Source organism: Melopsittacus undulatus (genome assembly GCF_012275295.1).
Source record: "Melopsittacus undulatus isolate bMelUnd1 chromosome 20 unlocalized genomic scaffold, bMelUnd1.mat.Z SUPER_20_unloc_1, whole genome shotgun sequence".
NCBI classification, from domain to species: domain Eukaryota; kingdom Metazoa; phylum Chordata; class Aves; order Psittaciformes; family Psittaculidae; genus Melopsittacus; species Melopsittacus undulatus.
The window spans coordinates 303681-324035 of record NW_022993934.1 but is presented as its reverse complement, the minus strand read 5'-3'; the positions used below and the strand labels follow the sequence as shown (position 1 = coordinate 324035).

The window sequence follows — 20355 nt, the reverse complement described above, 5'->3', positions numbered from 1 at the left end:
AAATCCCAGGCCAATGGCTGTGATGAGCCTCACCTGGGTTCTCTCAGTCCTCCCACTCCCCTTTAACCCACTTCTCTATTTAAGCTCTGTACTGAGCATTTGTCCTTTTCTTCAGCTTAGCAGTAGGAGTGTGAGCTTCCTGTTCTTTAGTACATTTGTGTATGCCTGACTCCCTTGATCCAGACACTCAGTTGTGGATGGAATGCCCAGTTTGTGCTTGGTTCTACCTGGTTATTATGGCCCTTGTCAGCAATTGATGAGCTTTGTGTCCCAGGTTAGCATTCAGGGATCTGCTCCTAATGTGCTGAGTGACTGTGTTTCCATATGTTAGTCCTGCTTCATCACCAGGAGCCTGATGGTGACCTGGACTCTGGGCTGCACCTGTCTACTGTCTGTGCATTTTCCTTGCTCAGGTACTGTGCAATAGAATCATTCTTATACTTCTATGTCATGTTTTGTGTAATAATTTTGTCCTCTGATATTGTCACTTGAAAGGATTCTTTTTGCTGAATGGGTACGTCACAAACAGGGAAATGAAAAGGCGGCATTGCAGGGAATGTAAGCACTGTCCTCATTTCTTTAATTGTGGTGCTTTGCATGCATGATGACCTTGTTGGTAAACACTTTACATGAGCAAAGGGTGTCTCTGAGCCTGGGGCAGTCTGGACCAGTATAAAAGTCAGCCCAAGAGCAGGCTCCCTCATCCACTTCTCTTGCCTTCTCTTCCTTGGTGAGCAAGGTGAGCTGCAAGTGTTTTTGCCTTCTGTCTTGCTCTCTTTTTCTTTTGGCCTCAGCTTTGTCATAGCCTTTTGGTAGCTTTTGCTGGCAACTTTTCTCCTTGATCCTGTTCTCTGTGTTTCTTCCTCCTGTTCTCCACCTGGGGGAGGTGGAAGAAGGTCTTACACTTTTCCTGTGCCTCCTTGGGAACTTCAGCTCCAGAGGCTCACTTCCTCCCTACTGAGGACCTTTGCCACCCTACACAGGCTGTCCCAGCTCCCCAGCCTGTGTCTTTGCTCTTGCCAAGCAGGCTATCACTCAAACACTGCCTGTGCTTTCCCTGCCCTCTCTCTTCCAGGTCCACCTCCATCCCACAGCTATGTCCTGCTATGATCTGTGCCGTCCCTGTGGGCCAACCCCACTGGCCAACAGCTGCAACGAGCCCTGTGTCAGGCAGTGCCAGGACTCCCGCGTGGTGATCCAGCCCTCTCCCGTGGTGGTGACCCTGCCTGGACCCATCCTCAGCTCCTTCCCACAGAACACCACTGTGGGATCCTCAGCATCTGCTGCTGTTGGCAGCATCCTGAGTGAGGAGGGAGTGCCCATCAACTCTGGGGGCTTCAGCCTCTCTGGTCTTGGTGGCCGCTACTGTGGCAGAAGGTGCCTGCCCTGCTAAAGCCAGGCTGGATGTCCATCAACCAGGAAGCCCAAATCCAGGTGTCGGACTGAGGACATTGCTGCTGGCCAGGGTTGCCAGATGAGTTCAGTGCTCCTCTCCCTCTCTGAAAAAGAGAGAGATAAGCAAGGTGCTTTCTGAGCACTTGGCCAACATGTCTTGTTCTTGAAATTCCTGCTTTTGATGGCTTTCCATGCCTCTGTGATTTTGAATTTCACATTGTCTTGGTATAACACTGTATTTTAAAATGATCAGTGGAGGGCTTTTTATTCAGGACTTGAGGAAAAGTGGAATCTCTCTTGCTGTCTTTCACTTGCAATGGGTTAAATGTGTTTTTTTTCTCTTTTATACATATATATATCTTTTGTTTGCTGAATGTTGCTTGACTTTTCATGATTAAACTCATTTTGCATCTGAATATTTGTTTCATTGTGGTTTTCTTCTCCTCCTTTTTTCATCTTCTTGGGGACGAGTATGTCCTGTGGCAAATCTCTGCAGAGTACCTTCTCAGTGGAAAATGTGAACTGAATAGTCACCACAATCAACATGATAAAAAGGATTTCATTGTTTAGACTCCTGTGAAACACTGAGCATTTTTACATATATATTTCTCCTGCTATTTTTCCCCCAAATTTTTTTCCACCTCTGTGCTTAAGAGTACAATTGTACTCTTTTAGTTTGGGAACTTCTTATCACTTATTTGGCATCTGTAAAACTCTCAGAATATGAAAGTCCAAAATTCAGAAGCAGTATTGGGGTATCTGATTTTGATTAGATTGAATACTACCAGCCTCTGAAGCTTTACCCATGACACTCTTTGAGTGATTTTGACTCAGAGCTTTGAAGGGGAAGCGAGTGTTCAAATCTCAGCAGAACCATAAAACTATGTTGATGGTGGGCTTTGATATCTTCTCTTTCAAACATTAAGCACAATCCATGAAATCTTGTGCTGAGGTAATCCACACAAAAACTCTCATAATTTAGAAGAAAAATGAGTGAAGAAGTAGATAATTGAATCAGTGCCTTTGTTCTACTGCTGGTGCTATGCAGGGTCTAACAGAACATAGGACAGGAAAGCAACATGAGTGAGAGTTGTGTAATTTTGATGACTGTCCACTTCACTCTGGGCTTTCTCCTTTAAAGCCCACTAATACCTATTTCAAAACTGAAATGTTGTAGTGCTGATAGAGGTAGTGAAGTAACCAGAGAGAACACAACTGACATTCAGGTTCACTGCTAGAACCAGCCCAAATGTTCACATGCTAGGGGAAAAAAATAAAAAGGTTTATATTTTCCCAAATGCTTTAAGCTTATAAGCTTTCTTTGCTTAAGAATTACTTACTTTCAAACTTACTATATTGGCAGAGGGAAGGAGAATGGTTTAGAGATAATATGGGATATGTTTACTTTTAGGCTGTGGCTTGAGGCAGCAAAAGCAGGCTATGAAAGATGGGAAATCAGTAGGTCCTAGACTGAATGGAGTCTCTGCTTAAGATTTGGTTTCTATGTCTGTGCTTTCTATACAAATAATTGAAGGGACTGAAATGCATCCACAGGTATTTGGTGCTCTGTTGGCAGAACTGGTGTGACTGAAGTAATTATTCACACAGACCTTTGAGTAATCACTGATTGCACTCTGATGTACATCAAAGAATGGCTTCATTCTTGGTGACAGAAAGGCGTCTTTCTATGATGCAAATGGACCTGTAGCATAGAAAGTACAAAAATGAATTTCAGGAGAATGAAGTGTCCAGTTGTTAAGTGGCCTTTACCCAGAAAGAACATGTCCTGAAAGGTACATTTGTGCTGCTGGTGAATGAAAAAGCTTGGAGAACTAGTCTCTGTCATAAGCCCTTTGGTCTATGTTTGCTGATTTAAAAGAAGAAAGAAACCAATGTCCTGGAATTGGCCATCTTCAGACAGCGTGATGTCATGGAATTACCATGAAGGATGCTCAACAAGAACATTCAAACCCTGCAGCTTGTCCAGGAGAGATTGAAAAGTTAAAAACATTAAGTGTATATATATATATATATATATATATATATATATATATATTCCACTTATGTAATAGAATTCCAGCAGTTTGCAGTGTAATTACTGTTGTACTTCAGTCTGTAACAAGGGAAAAAGTTCAATGGCAAACAAGTCCTTATGTGTTGTGTTGGGGTTTTTTCCCCTATGTGGGGGACTGTACCTCAAAGTATTTTAGAATCTGTATTTGTCCTCAAGGTGTTTTCTGCAGTGCTATTCATATATGTGGTCTGAGGTGGTACAGAATGGAGATATAGGTTCTTTTCTTAAAAGAACAGATAAATCAGGTCTACATGTACCCATGTGTTACCAGCTGTGTCTCAGACTGTGTTATTGAAGTGTAATAGGGTGATACAATCTAAATTTGATATAGTGTAATAGTATTTCACACAGGGCTTTGATTCTTTCTCACTGCATTCAGTGAGATTTCAGGTGTGCATATGTTTGTGCTTTTTTGTGCCTTCACAAACCACCAAAGTTCAGTCTGGGCTGTTTTTAAGCTTGGCTAGAGTCGGAGCTTTGTAAACATTGGTGGCGACAAGAATATCTTAAGGATACACACTCATATTCTTAATAAAAGAGCAGCTTTGAATGATGAATTATGCATGGTATAAAATCTTCTTAATATTTTTGCTTATGACTAAGGTGAAACATATACTGAAACATGGAGTTTGTTGTGCCTGAAAGGTGGCACTGGAATAAATTTGCTCCATAATACCAGAAGATGAGAGATACTTGTGTGATGGAATATCTATGTCAGAAGATAAGGAAATAAAAACAAAGTAATAAATAGTAAGGAAAAGACATTTAATCAGTTGGAAGCACTTTGCATTCAGGACATACTCGTTGGTAAATAATTTCATGCACAAAGAATGTCTGTGCTCCTGAGGCCATTCGATATGCAGTATAAAAGCAAACTCAACTCAAGGTCCTTCCTACCACTTCTCTTACATTTTCCTCTTTTGTGAACAAGGTTAGTTAAAATCTACTTCTTTCTATTTGCTGAATTCTTACCTTTGTAACAATTTGTTTGCTGTTCTTTTTTCACCACAGTATTCTGCTAGCTGCTGGTTTGGTTGGGGGGAAGACTTTTTCTCTTTAAAACATTGGAGTTTGCTGTTGGAAGTGCAGGTATTTCTGGACTCCTGACTTGCCCATATAGATCCTTGAAAAGGTGATATAAGTTTATTCAAATATGGGCTTTCAGACATGCTAAGTGTTTTACCAAATTCTAATAATAGTAATATTAATAAAGATGAACAAACTGAATGGGTAGTATACTGGTGCAAGAGAGTTGGAACAAAGTGATCTTTAAACATCCCTTCCAACTCGAACTATTATATGATTACAGAGATCTTTGTGCTCGATCATTTTTCAAGTAGCAATGTGCTTTTTGTATCTTTAAGGGTCTTATCCATCATCTCTAATGCCTGAATTTTCAGCTGGGTTGATATGAAAATAACAGCGTTTGTGGAGCATGTGGGTTCATTTATCTTCAGAAATGTCATCCAAAAAAAATCCTTTTCTTTGCTGTTTATTCCATAGAAGCTTTTCACTGTTGCCCATTTTTATTGTGGTGAACTTATTACTGGGCACAGTGGGAAACAAGTGGGTAAAATGATAAATATAGCAGAGAAACTAGGAAGGTTTAAAGCAGGAAGGTTTTCTAGCAGAGAAACTAGGAAGGTTTAAAGCAGAGGTCTGTGGGTTATAAAATCAATTAGATGGAACCACAAGTTTCTGAACTCCAAATACCACTTTCTAAATGAAGATAAAACAGAGCTGTATACTGATATTAGAAGGAATAGCCATAGTGAGTTCAGCAAGGGTATTGACTAATCACAGACCCTCAACCTTCTACTGTAGTAATCAACATGGACTTCAACCTGATAAACATATCAGAAAGTTCTGCTTGGTGTCTTATAGTACTCAAGGTTTGAAATTCTGTTATAGGGAGCAATGACATCTACTGCAAGTTTAGAGAACTGATTTCAGCAACTGTGAGAACAAAGGAAAAAAAATAGCAAAAATGAGACCTCAGCACCCAACAAACTGGGATAAAAATAGGAAACAGCAAATTTTGGGTTTTTTTTTTTTGTTTTTTGTGAGGCATCCCAGCCCATGGCAGGGGTTTGGGACTAGATGATGTTAAGGTCCTGTCCAACCCTCGCCATTCTATGATTCTAAATCCTGTCTTTCTCTTAGGATTGAGATCTTGTCAACTGCGGACAAGTTGTCTGGGAAAGATTTCCTAAGACATCAGCTTCAAGCATCCTTAACGATACTGAAATTCATACCTCTTTGTAGGCAAAGTTGGAACCTGGAAAATTATCATTTCATTTTCCAGCTGTCTGCTGAACTGTATCCATAAGTACATTTGTAGCTAGGTATTACTCATAATTACTACTACTACAATCCTCTGAGTACCTGGAGCTGGATGTCAGTAGTGTCTTTCCAGACATACAGCCAATCAAAATACTAAAAGTAATGATACAGGTATGTGTCCTTTTGTTCTGCTTCATCTATTCCACTGGATCACCAATAACTGAGAGTTAATTACTTCAGCCTCCATCTTCATGTAGCATATTTAAGAATTTTCTTTCTTTCTCAACTCAGACCCCAATCAGTTCCCCAAAAAAAGATCCTTTGAAAGCTCCTATTGTCCTGAGCTGAGTAAATGTAATATGATTTCTACATAGCATTCACTTCTGATCCTGTATTTCAGATTTGCCTCCATTCCACAGACATGTCCTGCTATGAACGATGCCCCCCCACCTCCTGTGGGCCAACCCCACTGGCAAATAGCTGCAACGAGCCCTGTGTCAGGCAGTGCCAGGACTCAACAGTGGTGATCCAGCCCTCTCCTGTGGTGGTGACCCTGCCTGGACCCATCCTCAGCTCCTTCCCACAGAACACCACAGTCGGATCCTCAGCATCTGCAGCCATTGGGAGTGTTCTCGGTGCTGAGGGAGTGCCCATCTCCTCTGGCAGCTCCTCGGGATTAGGGAGCTTTGGCTATCCAGGCCTGGGCAGTGTGTACAGTCGGCCCTACCGTCGCTACAACACCTACCGCAGTGGCTTCTAAGGGCCATGGTAAAGTGTTAGGAGCAAGCAGGAAGAAATGAGCAGGAACGCTGAAGCACGACTCAACACAGGACTGAGCTCATGGCCATGGTTTTCAGATGCAGTTTTAGATGCCCACAACCTGAAGTTTATGGAGCTGTGGGAGCTTGGCATCTCCTAAAATGAGGGTCCTCCTCTTGTACTATTTTGTATTTCTAATCAAGCATGCAGTTCTGCTGCACAACTCTGTAATTGATACTGCCTGGTGTAAAACTTATAGTTAAGACAGTAGATGGGACTTAATTGTCAAGGTGTAATGCTATACTAAGAGCTCTGTCCATGGAATTAATCATCACGGACGTGTCATTCTTCCCATGCTGAAATCTATTGCTTTGCAGTATTTCAATTCACTCTTTAGTATTATTAAAGTTATGCTTTTATCACATCTCTGATCTTCTGTTTTATTTTGCTTCCTCACCTGCCTTCTTTTGAACCCTTTTCTGGGTGAAATTCCTCACTGCTTAGATCATCACTACCCAGAGACATGATATGAATAATAGTGGGGCCCCTAATAAGAGAAGAACATATGTTTAGAGCTCCAGATCAAGAGAATGTTTAATTTAGCAGCTGAATTGCATATTGATTCCACACTGACTCATCATATTACTTGGCTTTCTGTGTCTCTGCCAAGAAATTATTCTCAAGCCTGGAAGTGTTTTATGATCTAGCACAATGCCAGGGTATCTAAGCCAGCATATAATGATGTTTGTTTTAAGGAATCTTGTGATTCACACTCTCAATTACTCTGATGTGGAGCTGCAGGGTACAAAGAAAGATTTATATTCTTTTACCACCAAATCACTTCTTGAATGCCTGGATTTGTGAAGTAAAACACGAAAACATTACTTCTGCTGAAGTAAAACAGCAGAAGTCTCAAAGAAGGGATGCACATAGCGTCTTCAACAACAATATTTGATGTATTTACTTGCTATTTACTGCATAAATACTGTGTCTTTTAGGGCTTCTGATAAGAGCCAAGTTGTGTTTTTTAAAATCCTTGTATTTAAAGAAGATGAAGATTTAGCTGCTTCTTTTTTTTTTAATCAATTAGGGAAATTTTTAATAAAATCATTAAAGTTTCTGAAGGTGTTTCCCTTGAATTACTTTATGAATTTCTTTGAGTGATCTTGACTCACACACTTCAATATTGGGTTATTAGCCAGGTGATGTGAGTGCTGAGATTTTGTCATGTACCTTGAACATCAGGTAACATGAAACTTTGCATATTTGAGCCATTAGCGAAAAGCTCTTCTGAACTTTGAAGTCCTTTGTTCTTCTGAAGACTAAGACCAACCCATATACAAAGACATTCTTCATTTAGAGCTAATTCATATCTCCTGCTGAGGGACAGTGATGCTAAGAGAGGAGATTTCATCCCTGCTTTTTATGTCCTTTCCATCTCTGCCAGTGTTTCCAGCAGGTTGGAGCACAGCCAGGGCAGGCCACTGCAGGCTGCAGAGGTAAAAGAATCTTGTAGTGATTAATGTAATGGAGAACTGCTGGGTAAAACTTCTCCTGCTGCCATTGTTCGGCTCAAGCAGAACCCTGGTTCTAATAACCAATACTTGAAAGCAATCTTTAACATCCACACTTGTCTTTAAATTGATGTGAAAAATGCTGCACATCCTAGCAACTTAGTGTGATTTCAGGTAGGAATAATGGTGATTCCTCAGATGAGAGACTGCACAGAAATCATATTGAAAATTAGAGGCAGTTAATAAATGTCACAAAGTAACATAAAATAATCAAGCTCTTTCACTGCAAGTGTGGAGTTAGATTTATGATTGGGCAGAGAAATGCACTCTTATATGTGTATTAGCTGTATTCATACATACACTAGGTTTGTATGGAGAATTGTGGGTTAGTCCAAGCAGCTCTAGAATGTGTTTTGTTGTCCCTGATCAGCAGTTCTCACCAGCCTGAATTTTCTTCAGCCTCAGCTCTACATGTGGGATTGAAACAGTGCAGAAGCACAAAATTTGGGAATACTTATTCTACATCTTGTCTTGTGGTAAAGCTAAGTCCTTGAAATGGAAATGCTTGAGCCCAAGTCCCCACCACAGTCCTAAATGGTTATTCAGCTAAAGGAGTAAAGTCTTGAGTAAGGACTATGCATTTTATATACTCCCTTAAGCAGTGTCTTGATGACTAAAATGAAGCATAAAATATACATTGGCCTTAGGAAGTGACATAATTACTGTTGTAATTCCAAGGAGTCACCACAGTCTTCCAAGCAATTCAGTGGGTGCCCATTGGTGAAGATGAAAGCTTTGTCTGTACTGGAATGTGAATGTAATAAGGGGAAGGGAAAAAAAATAGAGCAATAGTGAAAGAGATTTTGAGTCAGAAAAAAAAAAGGTTGATGAGTTTGGTGGATTTTGCATTCAAAATCGTGAAATAATTTCATGCATAATGTATGTTTCTGGTCTGCTGCAGTCTGGAACATGGTATAAAAGCCTATACAAGACAAGACTTTTCCATCCACTTCTCTGGCCTTACTCGCCCAGGTGAACAGGTAAGTCTGAATCTACACAGTGTCTTTTTAAATGCTAAACTGCTACTTTGATGACTGCTTTTCTGCTGTTGTTATTCTTAGTTCTTTACAAATATTGTTAGCCCCCCCCCCCCCCCCCCCCCCCCCCCCCCCCTTGGGAAGGAAAATTAGAAGCCTTAGTTCTATCAAAACCAGCTCTTTACTTACTTGTGAAGCAGGGTGTGATGAGACAGGGCTTAGAGGATACTGGCAATGCTGTCTCTCAAAATAAACAGCTTCATGCTCCATTTTAGAGAATAGTGCTAAAGATGTAGTTACCCAATGAACCTGGAAATACAGAATCATCTTGAGAAACTAGCACTAGCAAAATCATAAATCCATGTTGAGTCCAGGAATCTATCCCTAAGTCCTGTTTTTCACAGGCAGAAGAGCGGTGATCCCAGCAGAAATTTCTATGCTGTTTTCAGACTGTCTACTGTGGACTTTGATCTGATAAGTGATCACCTTTCTGACTGCCTTCTCTAGGTACTTTCATAGACATTATGCTCCTGCCTGACTTCTATAAACTTAATATGGAATTTTATCACATTTATTTTCCTTCTTGCACTTAAGACTTCTTTCTGTCCTACAGCCATGTCCTGCTCGGACCTGTGTCCTCCCACCTCCTGTGGGCCAACCCCACTGGCAAATAGTTGCAATGAGCCCTGTGTCAGGCAGTGCCAGGACTCGACATATGTGATCCAGCCCTCTCCTGTGGTGGTGACCCTGCCCGGACCCATCCTCAGCTCCTTCCCACAGAACACTGCTGTGGGATCCTCCATCTCTGCTGCTGTTGGCAGCACTCTCAATGCTGGAGGGGTGCCCATCTCCTCTGGCAGCTCCTCAGGATTAGGGAGCTTTGGCTATCCAGGCCTGGGCAGTGGGTACAGTCGGCCTTACCATCGCTACAACACCTACCGCAGTGGCTTTAGTGAGCCATGTTAAAGTGTGAGGAGCAAGCAGGAAGAAATGAGCAGGAACACTGAAGCACGACTCAACACAGGACTGAGCTCATGGTCATGGTTTTCAGATGTGATGTCAGACACCCACAGTTCCACCTGGAATTATCTGAACTATGGAAGCTTCTAAAATCAGGCCTTTGCTTGTCTTATTCTTTGAATACTTCATACTTCTGATGAAATATTATGTTTTCTATTGCTGTAAACGGGACTTGATTGTCTCAGTTCACAGCATCACTGAGAAAAGTAACCCAAGATGAAAGACACATCAGCTGCTGTCTTACTGAATCCTGGAAATATATAGTTTGTACTTTTTTATTCTTCTTTTTGCCCTCATTAAAGTTATGCAGCATCACTCTCCAAGTCTCCTGGTGTTTGTTTGAAAAGCTCTCAGCAGCTCACTTTTGGTAAGATTTCTTACTGTTCCTCTGTTTTATTAATCAAAAGCTGCTTTTCCATGTTGACTAGCGGTAAGTATGACCTGTGATGACTTCTCTGCTAAGAGATCATTTTACAGCCAGGAAACCTGGGGAATACTGTGTATACAAGGTCCATAGTTTGTAAGAAAGTAGAGGCTGCTAGAGAAAACAACTTAGTCGCATTGTAGCAAAGTGGATACTATGTATTGATATAGTATCTACTTTGTGTGAACATACCATACCTTTGCAGCTTTTCCTTCACCTGCTCTGGCTTTCATCATGACCTGTGTTACTCCTGGGTCTCCAGCTCCAAACAAGAAGTCTGTGATCTTTTCCTTCCTAAGTGACTAATAGAAGTAAATGTAAAATCAGGGACCTGGAATCTAATTGCAGAAAAATGCACCTGAGTGATGCCTCATGTAATGTTTGGCAGAAATAATGCCTGGTGAAAAGGTTTTATACCAATATTTATTGGCAATCCCTTGCTCTGAGGTGATGGATTACAAGCACACATTCATTAGCCTGGGTGGCACCAAGACATCTTTCTTCAAGGAAGATGTCTGACATATAGGACCTTGAATAGAGAAATACTGATTGCACTCTTACAATCTGAAATATAATGAAAATCTCCATTTCCAATATATTTAAGTAATAACTAAAGGCCACCCATTTGGAGATTAGTGTTTTGCAGTGGTAAATAATTCCTTCCCTCCAAGGTAAATTAATTTTTGTTGTTGTTTTCTTTTACTGTTCCCATTGAATTCCAGCCTAATGACCATGCTACACCTGGTTCTTTGCACAAATACCCCACAGATCTGTATGCAGTATTTCTTTGTAAAAAAGGAAAATTGTAATGGAAATTGCTGAAGTTTATCAGACCACAGTCAGATGCAAAACCAAACCTCAAATTTTAGTCATTTGAAAGTTGTTTGTAACAGTATTTGAATAACATTAACAATGAAAATTGATATGTTAATGTATGAACTCATGGACTACATATCTACCCATGGTTGAACACCTTTGCCCTGAGGGAAACTCTCTGAGCAGCAGAAGCTGAAGCTGCAAAGCTTGAATCATAGGCTTTGCCTACACTAAAAGGCATCTGAGATTACACATGCAGCAGTGCCACTCATCTGCCTGGGCTATATGACAAATAATAGCAAATACCAAGTGGTAGGTTGCAATAAGAATAGCAGTGCCAGGCAGAGGCATCCAGTCTAAGCTGAACATGCTTCAGATAAATGCTGCAGATACATCTTCTGTCTTAAGCAATAAGCCAGAAATTGCTAACAACATGAGGGCATTAAGCAGATTTCACCATCAGTCACCTGGAAGCAGGTGCCATGGATTATTCTGTGAACTTCAAATGGTGTGTAGGACATGCAGATTGCTCCTAATGTTGTCAATAAGCACATGCATTAATACAATTTGCTAAGAATGACTTTGGAGATAAAAGCAAGAACTGCCAGAACCATTGTGAATGGTGAGAGAAAGGAGAGCTCTGAGTTGCTAGAACTTTCTCAGATTAGTTCGAATTCTCAAAGCCTCTGAGGCATCAATTTCTTTATACAAGCTAATTAATTACCAAAATATTGATTGCAGATGATGCTCTTAATTCCTTTGAAATGTCCATTTTCTGTGTGTCTTTTTCTCCATGCACACATTTGGGGTCACTTTTGTGTCTGGGGTGATTACAAGGGGATTACTGTGAGTAAGCTTCCAGTTCCATTCTGATTAAGGCTTTCTTTTCAGACATTTCATCACTCACTGTTGTCTCAGGAGGATGTTCTCACATTATGCAAAGAATTGTAATTATAATCTGAATATATAGGTCTGTCCTTGATCATACAAAAAACCCCTGTGAACTTCTGATTCACTCACTTGAATTCACCTCAAAGATGGGGCCATTAAATCATTTCTGCCTGTATAATAAATTGGTTAGAGTCAGAAAAACTGGTGCTAGGTCTTTTTTATTTTAAACTTATAGTCTGAGACTCTCCTGGAGCACTGTGCCCAGTTCGGTGTCCTCAACATAAGAAGGACATGGAGCTGTTTGAGCAAGTCCAGAGGAGGCCACAAGGATGACCAGGGGCTGGAGCACTTCCTGTATAGAGACAGGCTGAGAACATTAAGGCTGTTCAGCCTGGAGAAGAGAAGCTGCCTACCCCTTATAATATAGAGAAGTACTGAAGAATGGAGAGAGGAATGGAGTACTGAGGGTTGGTGAAGGTAGAAAAAGTTAGGCCAATTTATCTGGGGATCTCCTTGAAATAAGTGATGGTTTAAACTAAACCTTGAGCTATTTCCTTAATTAAAAATAAAATACTTTAATTCCTGCAGCTAGGAACAGCAACATGAATTTTAGAACCCAATAACTGACCTGCACTCTCAAATCTTAATAATATATTATTATAGCAGTGATATAAGAATTCAAATATGGGTCACGTATCTTAAATTTGCACATATGATCTTTTGCATGCTTAGCAATTTAATAAAAGCTTCTGATAAACTTTGAAGATCTCAGGAGCCTATGACCAAGCCAAACAAGTTTCTCTTCCCAGGGGATCTTTGTAAAGACACTCCTAATGTAAAGATGATTTACATGTCTCAGTAGTTCAAGTGCTAGGAAAGCAGAAATTTCAGTACTAATCTCTGTGTGTAGGATTGCTTATGTATTTTACTCGTTTATTATTTATCCTGCACTCCCCCACACTCCCAAAAAGCCTCAATTTCATTGTGCAATCCAAAGACAGCTGTAAAGTGACAGAAGAATTGACAAGTGAAGGAGTTATTGACACTTTCTATACTTCTTATACTTCTCCAACTGGTACCATTGGTCTACAACACATCTGTACCAAATACTGCAGCATAGCTGGAGAAATAATGCTGCAAGAGGAAAGATTAATGTATGTGATGTCTGCCTTCACAGCTGGCTTTTGGAAATGCTTATCTTGTGCAGAACTCTTCCTTGAGAACAAGTGTCACCAAACTTGCAACATATTTATGCATGTGGAAGTTAACCTAAAGCCAGTTGCTGATACTTTGAGATCTGAAATAAGAATAAAGATGGATTTGTGGATTCTGTAAAGAACTCCTAAGTGGTTAGGCTCAGGATTAGAGACAGACTCTTTCACAGTAGTACTATCACTTGATATTATCTCATTAGACTGGACTTCTAATACTCTTTTTTGTTTCTTCTTCCATGACAAAGGAATCATATCTGGTGGTGTTTTCTAGGTATATCTCAGCCTTTGCACACAGCCATAACACTTCAGTTTCTTCTGATTCTCACAGGGTTCTTCAGTGTCCCTTCTGTTTTGTATTTGTGCTTCTTCTCTAATTTTGGGACTGGAGTTGGGTAAAAACTGTGTCATTCATGTCTATTTTCTGCAAAATTCAGTCTTTCTTTTCTCTAAAAGCAGCTTGAATCCCAAAACTACAAGTGCTCATGGGCTGACTTCTAAAAGCTGAAAGTCTTCATGGTTTCCAACAGTATTTACCTTGCAGAGAAGTATACAAGGGACTGTATTATGTAAATTAAGCTTAATCTCCTTTAATGACACCAAGCAGATCCAAAAGGGTTTTGAAGGCAGAATAAATCCTTCTGAATTAATCATTCTAGTGTTTGGAGAAATTAACTTAGTCCAGAATATTTTAAGATGAAAGAGAACTGTGGTCAGATATTCATGCCACAAGATAAGGAAGTGAAGCATTAATACACACAAATACTAAGGCAAAAAACCATGTAATCAGTAGTGGCTCATAAATAACTTCATGCACAAAGAATGCCCTAAGTTGTTGGGCAACCTGGGACTCAGTATAAAAACCAGAGCAACTCAAGGCTCTTCCACCTATTTCTCTTGCCTTCTTTACCTTGGTGAACAGGGTAAGTCTGAACCCATTTCTTCTCTCTTTATAAGTTGAGCTGTTGCCCTGATGATTTTTGTAGTTTTTCTTCCCAAATGTTGTAGGATGAAAGAGAAAGTTTTCTGTTGGTGGTCAGTTATAAAAACCATTCAATGGGGTGATTAACCACAAGTTAGAGAGTTAGGTGTATTTATTCACCTTTGGGAACCAAACAAGTTTGCAGTTCCTGCAGCTGGACATAAAATATCTGTAGTGAATACTTGGGTCTGTTCAGAGTAGTGTGCTGGTCTATGGAGAATTCAGCTAAGGCCAGATAGTGGCCAATACTGGTAGTCCTGGATTGCCAGCTCTCCACATAGAGCATATGCCTGCCCTTGAAACTCAATTCTTAGTTCTTCTGTAAGCAAGGAGTGACCTTCTCCATCCTCCAAACAACTGCAGACAGATTTGCATTGTAACTTGTAAGATCTGCTAGTGTTTTTAATATTAACAATACACAAAACCAGAAATGTTCCTGGATTCAGCTATTTCTATTTCATATAGAACAAATTTTAAGTGCTTAAGCTTCTATTTTACACTTTCCAAAACTTGGCAAAGGGACCTCCAAGAGAGGTCTCCTTAGAGAAAATTCAGGATCAACCCTGTTGAATATCATCTTGTTTGTAATAAACTTCCCTTATCAGAGAATTCAAACTGTACAAATACAGTTTGATTTAAATTCTTGTATTGCATTTCTTTCTTCTTTTGTATTTCAGACTTGCCTCCATCCCACAGACATGTCCTGCTATGACCTGTGCCCCCCCACCTCCTGTGGGCCAACCCCACTGGCAAATAGCTGCAATGAGCCCTGTGTCAGGCAGTGCCAGGACTCAACAGTGGTGATCCAGCCCTCTCCTGTGGTGGTGACCCTGCCTGGACCCATCCTCAGCTCCTTCCCACAGAACACTGCTGTGGGATCCTCAGCATCTGCTGCTGTCGGGAGTGCTCTCAATGCTGGAGGGGTGCCCATTTCCTCTGGAAGCTCCTTGGGATTAGGCAGCTTTGGCTATCCAGGCCTGGGCAGTGGGTACAGTCGGCCCTACCGTCGCTACAACACCTACCGCAGTGGCTTCTAAGGGCCATGGTAAAGTGTGAGGAGCAAGCAGGAAGAAATGACCAGGAACACTGAAGCACGACTCAACACAGGACTGAGCTCATGGCCATGGTTTTCAGATGCAGTTTTAGATGCCCACAACCTGAAGTTTATGGAGCTGTGGGAGCTTGGCATCTCCTAAAATCAGGCCTATGCTTGTCTTACTTTTGTCATGCTTTACTTTACATTTCTGATCAAAAGTCTTGTCTCATGCTTGTTTTTTTTTAATTGAAGATGACTAAAAATATGTAATTATTAGAAATTGTTTTGCATGGCTGAATTAGTACAGTTCACTTAAAGAAGAAGGAAGATCTCAGTTTGCTGAGTGTGTCATTGTGAGAGGGATGAGTGGGTATTGTCCTTAGTGGAGCATGGAAATGTATTCCTTATACTTTACATTGCTTCCTTCCCTTCCTCAGCCTCATTAAATTTGTGCTGCATCATAACCCGAGTTGACCTGTACTTTCTTTTCCCAGCCCCTTTTCCAGCTTGTCTGTACTGAACCAAGTCCCTTTATAAGTCACCAGTTCCAGAAAACACTGTGTACATACCCATTGCCAAAGGAGAACAAGTCAGACTGCAGCTGTGGAAGAAGATTTTCTGTTGTCTGTGTGTGTTAAATCAAGCCTGAGACAATTTATCAAAGCCTGGAAAGTGGTGGTCACCTGTAATAGGTGTGCTTCCTGTTGTTGCATAAGCAGGAAATTATAAACTAAGGAAGCTTCTTCTCTTACACTTTAAAGACCCTCTACCTACAGTACCATGATGATGGAAAAAGGCCCTTCAACTGTTTCAATATTCCTGTTTTATGAGAATATGTTTGGTTCCAGATTAATGTCTTTGAATGGGGATGAGAATGGAGCAAGAAGCTGATTTGAGAAGGGGGATATTCAGTGAAAAGCTCACTGAGGGGATTACTGTTTCTGCTTATCCTTCCATAGATGTAATAGATAAGAGAATCCTTGTAAAAAAAGAAGATAGATACAGCAGGAAAATTTACTAGGAATGTTCAAAATTATAGAGATAAACCTTTTTCTGAAGCACAACAACCACCCCTCAGCTTGTTGCACAAATAGGATATATGTACTCTTACCTGAGAACATAGAAGATGATTATGGTTTTCTTTATCCTATCTGTGGTACTTTGGAAGACTCCTTTAAAAGGAGGGAGAGATCATGCTTTTCCTGAGCACAGCTGAGATTGCTTAGGGCAGAGGTGGTGGAGGAGCTGCAGTAAGTTGGAACACTTCTGAATGGAGCTTAGAACTTTCTGATGGGTGCAGCACCTCTTGGCATATGAGATCATGTCCTGGTAAGTCTCAGGGGGAAGGAAAAGAAGTCTGTGTGGAATTGGTCTTTGAAATTTGCTGGCCTGGAAGCATGTCTGGGAGAAAGATGAAAAGATTTGAAGTTCTAAGCCTTTCTTAGTGTGTCTTTATAAACTGACTCCTATTTGTTCTGTCTGGCAGATCTGTACCTTATCAGGTATTGCTTTGATTACCTGTGTTGTAATAAAGGTGGTGTTTAGACACTGGGAACTTTGGCCTTTACAGGAAGAAGGTCTGAAAAGCTCTGCCTGAAGGCTCTGGATGATTCAATGTCCTGTCAGCCCATACAACTCAGAGCCTGATATCTCTAAAACTTCTTTCTTGGAGTCTTTGTCTGTGTCTGTACAGACTGATGTTGAACTGTAATTAAAGCTAGGGAAAGGTGTTGATGAAGTTATACTGACTACAGTCATTACTGGAGCTAAATTAAAGGAAGTTCATCAGTCCCATTGAAGAATTAATAATTTTAAGGACTAGATTTTCTTAATAGATGACAGAAGAGAATGGAAATTTAGCAACTTGATATTATAATATAGCAGACAGTTGGTCTGAATTAAATATATATATTTTTTCTATCTCAGCTGAAGCTATTGCTTGATCAAAGAAGATGCATTCCAAAGAAGTCATCACTCATTTGCAGTTGTTGCAAAATTGCTTTCTTTTATGGATTAAACCTATGTATCTAACACCGCAGAGAATTTATAATTCCACAGTGTCAATATGGCTGGAAAGAATAATGGCTGAGGTAACACAATGCAGGTATTTTTAACATATCCAGGTGGACAGAGAATGACACTTCTCATGCTAAAGTACATTTTCCTACTCTTGCAGTACCCTTCTGCAGTTCCCTCTTAAGCTTTCTTCAAATCAAATCTTTCAAAGCTCTTTACAGGTTTAAGCCCTGTGCATGCACACTCTTTCCATAGTTAGGATCTGTTCCTCAAGTGTTCAGAAATTGTAGCAGAAAGAACTGCTCAATTTGGGTTAAAACCTATTGTAGCTACAAGCGTAGCACAGAACCAAAGTAAAAGGCTTCTCTGTATGGTTTTGTAGTTCATAAGAAACTGGTTTAGACACTGCTACAGTATATGAGCTAGATTATAATGTTACAGGGAACTTTCTAGGCAAGACAAGCTCAGGTGCTACCTCTCAAGTTATTATGTTTGCTTTGGAAATGTCATACCATGTTAGACTGGGGTCTATAAATCAGGCAGCATGTGTCAATAAAACATAGTATTAAACAATGAAACAGCAGCATAAACCCCAGTACATGATAGAATACCATGGTAGAATAAGGCAGAAAGGCTCTGAAGACCAAGGGCTTTCTTGGGCTGCCTGGAGGATCTGAGACTTTCTTGCACAATTACACATTTACTAACTAGGTTCTGCATTTATTAGGGCATCTTTTTTTCTTGCATGTGGCTGCATTCCCACTAATGAAATGGGTTTTTTGCTGTTTATGTTTATTGTCTGGACTTATCCTGGTGTTGGATGAAAACCACAACCCACAGTGTCTCTTTCATCTTTCTGATTTACATCCATTAAATATGCCTGGCTCCATCATACTGACTCCACCTTCCCAAAACATGAAGGAGACAAAATTCAGTTTGGTTGAGAACTTTGTCTGCAGTTCAGCAGTTTGTTTACACTGGCCCATGAAAGTACCACCGCTGTCACAGCAGGAGCTTGTCATTTCAGTTCTGAGGGTGCAACTTTATCCCTGATAAGTAGCTATGAGAGTTAGGATCACTACTCTTTGTAATATTCCAATATGCAACATCCCAAAGCTTTTTGCTTCTGGGATAAGGAGATTGAGCCAGCCAGGCTAACTTGACATATGATCACCTTCACAAGTGATTCATTTTATCATCATCATACCTTTTGATGAGCTTGTTTTCAAACCCCCATGCTTCTCTTACAGTCAATAGGCAGTTTTCTTATAAAGGAAGATGGTTTTTTTACCTTTTGGTACCATAATTGTGTGTCTCTGTGTGTGCATTGGTAAGAGCATTGAGAAAGACTGGTAAATCTCAGGGGACAGGAGAACTTCAACCAAAAGTGCCACTAGTGGAGATCATCACATACCTAAGGGCATCCAGTAGCTGATGATTGGAATGAGGTTTTTAACATGATTTTGTGGAAAGGCTTACTTCTATTTTATGTAAAAAATGGAAGTACATCAGTTTGTGACACCAATGTGAGGAAGCTTGAGAAGTTTGTTAGTTATCTTAGTAAGAAACCGTAAATGCTGATCATGTTCAAATAGTGTCCAATACTTTCACATTTTCTGATAATGCATCATTTGCACATCTGAGCCATTGATGAAAACATGTTGTGAACTTTGAAGACTTTTGTTCTTCAGAAGTGTACAGTCAGCATTTATTCCCTAGGAGATCTTCTTGAAGATACTCACAGTTCAGAGACCATTTGCATGTCTCTAGCTAAGTGATTTAAACATTAGGAGACGACAGGTGAGGTTCAAATACTGATCCCTCCCTTAAAGACTGCTTATGCATTGTATAACTACTTTTTAATCTAGAGATTGTCTTTGAAAAGAAATTGAGTTGTTGCACATTGCAAAGGTCTTTAAGGCCATGCAAAATGAAGACAACATTATTTGCTTTCAAAAGATGAAAAAAGAACAAGAATATTATAAACTGTTTTAAGTAGCTACCATTAATTTGGAGTCTAATTTTGTATAATAGTTCAAGACACAGTAGGGGAAAATTATAATTTAATGGCAAATGTAAAACTGTTTGGCGTCTTTAATGACCCCATAGGTAAACTTGTGCAAGACTTTGAGTGCCAGTGTCTCTGAGTAGGCTAAAATTCACATGCATCCTCAATCTGATCTCAATTGTTTCACTGCAGTTTGATGTAAGAAGAAAGCTAAAACTGCAGACTCCTTAAATTAAGGACTTTGACACTCAGTTCCCAAATTGAAGAGCTGTGTCTCAGATTCCTTCATGGAAGTGTAGTAGTTTAATATTAAAAGAATAGATCAGACTGCCTATCCTCTTTCATCCTATCTCCTGAGTCAAGAAAGTAAAACATGTTCCCTCAAATAATCTATTTCCCACTAAGTGCCTTGGAGACTGGAAAAGTGTAATTAGCTCTACTAAGTGCTGTCTATAACAATCTTATTTGCTAAATCTGTGCAGCTCTCTGGTTGAGAGGAATCTGGTAAAACTACAGTCCAATAGTCAGAAACGGTAACTTCTGGCCTTTTCAGAAAGGAATGTGTCAAAAACTCTTGCTCTCCAAGAAGATGGAAAGGGAATTTCACAGGGGAGTTCACATATGTCTTTAATACATGTATCCATCTGTGTCAAATTATGTACACTGCATATACTGTCCTTAGGATGCAAAATAGTTTCTTTAGTAACTCGGATGAATCAGCTGATCTGACCAGGAATTAACTGGGCTCATAAGATCTTAAGATAAAAGAAACCTCTCCAGTGGAATGCATACATTATGATGAGGAAATTACATCAAGGCAATAAATACAAACAGTGAGGAAAAAGTAAATCATCATCTGGGAATATTTTGCATACAAGAAGTCTTCAAC

General features: G+C 40.1%; 2 protein-coding genes and 1 long non-coding RNA gene across 3 annotated transcripts; all 3 read left to right on the top strand.

Moving 5' to 3' along the window:
• The first annotated feature begins 660 nt into the window (after positions 1-660).
• On the top strand, positions 661-1808 carry LOC106023573 (feather beta keratin). Its single transcript, XM_031054639.2, has 2 exons — positions 661-739; positions 1076-1808. Exon 2 carries the CDS (start codon positions 1097-1099, stop codon positions 1391-1393), a length of 297 nt encoding a protein of 98 aa, XP_030910499.2. The 5' UTR covers positions 661-739; positions 1076-1096; the 3' UTR covers positions 1394-1808.
• Positions 1809-9677: 7869 nt separating this feature from the next.
• LOC101875808 (feather keratin 1-like) lies at positions 9678-10028 on the top strand. The gene has a single exon (XM_005140828.2). The coding sequence runs from the start codon at positions 9678-9680 to the stop codon at positions 10026-10028; it is 351 nt and encodes a 116-aa protein (XP_005140885.2).
• A 4197-nt stretch (positions 10029-14225) lies between these two features.
• On the top strand, positions 14226-15906 carry LOC117438057 (uncharacterized). Its single transcript, XR_004550628.1, has 2 exons — positions 14226-14347; positions 15084-15906. It is a non-coding gene; the product is annotated as an uncharacterized lncRNA (long non-coding RNA).
• Positions 15907-20355: the final 4449 nt, after the last annotated feature.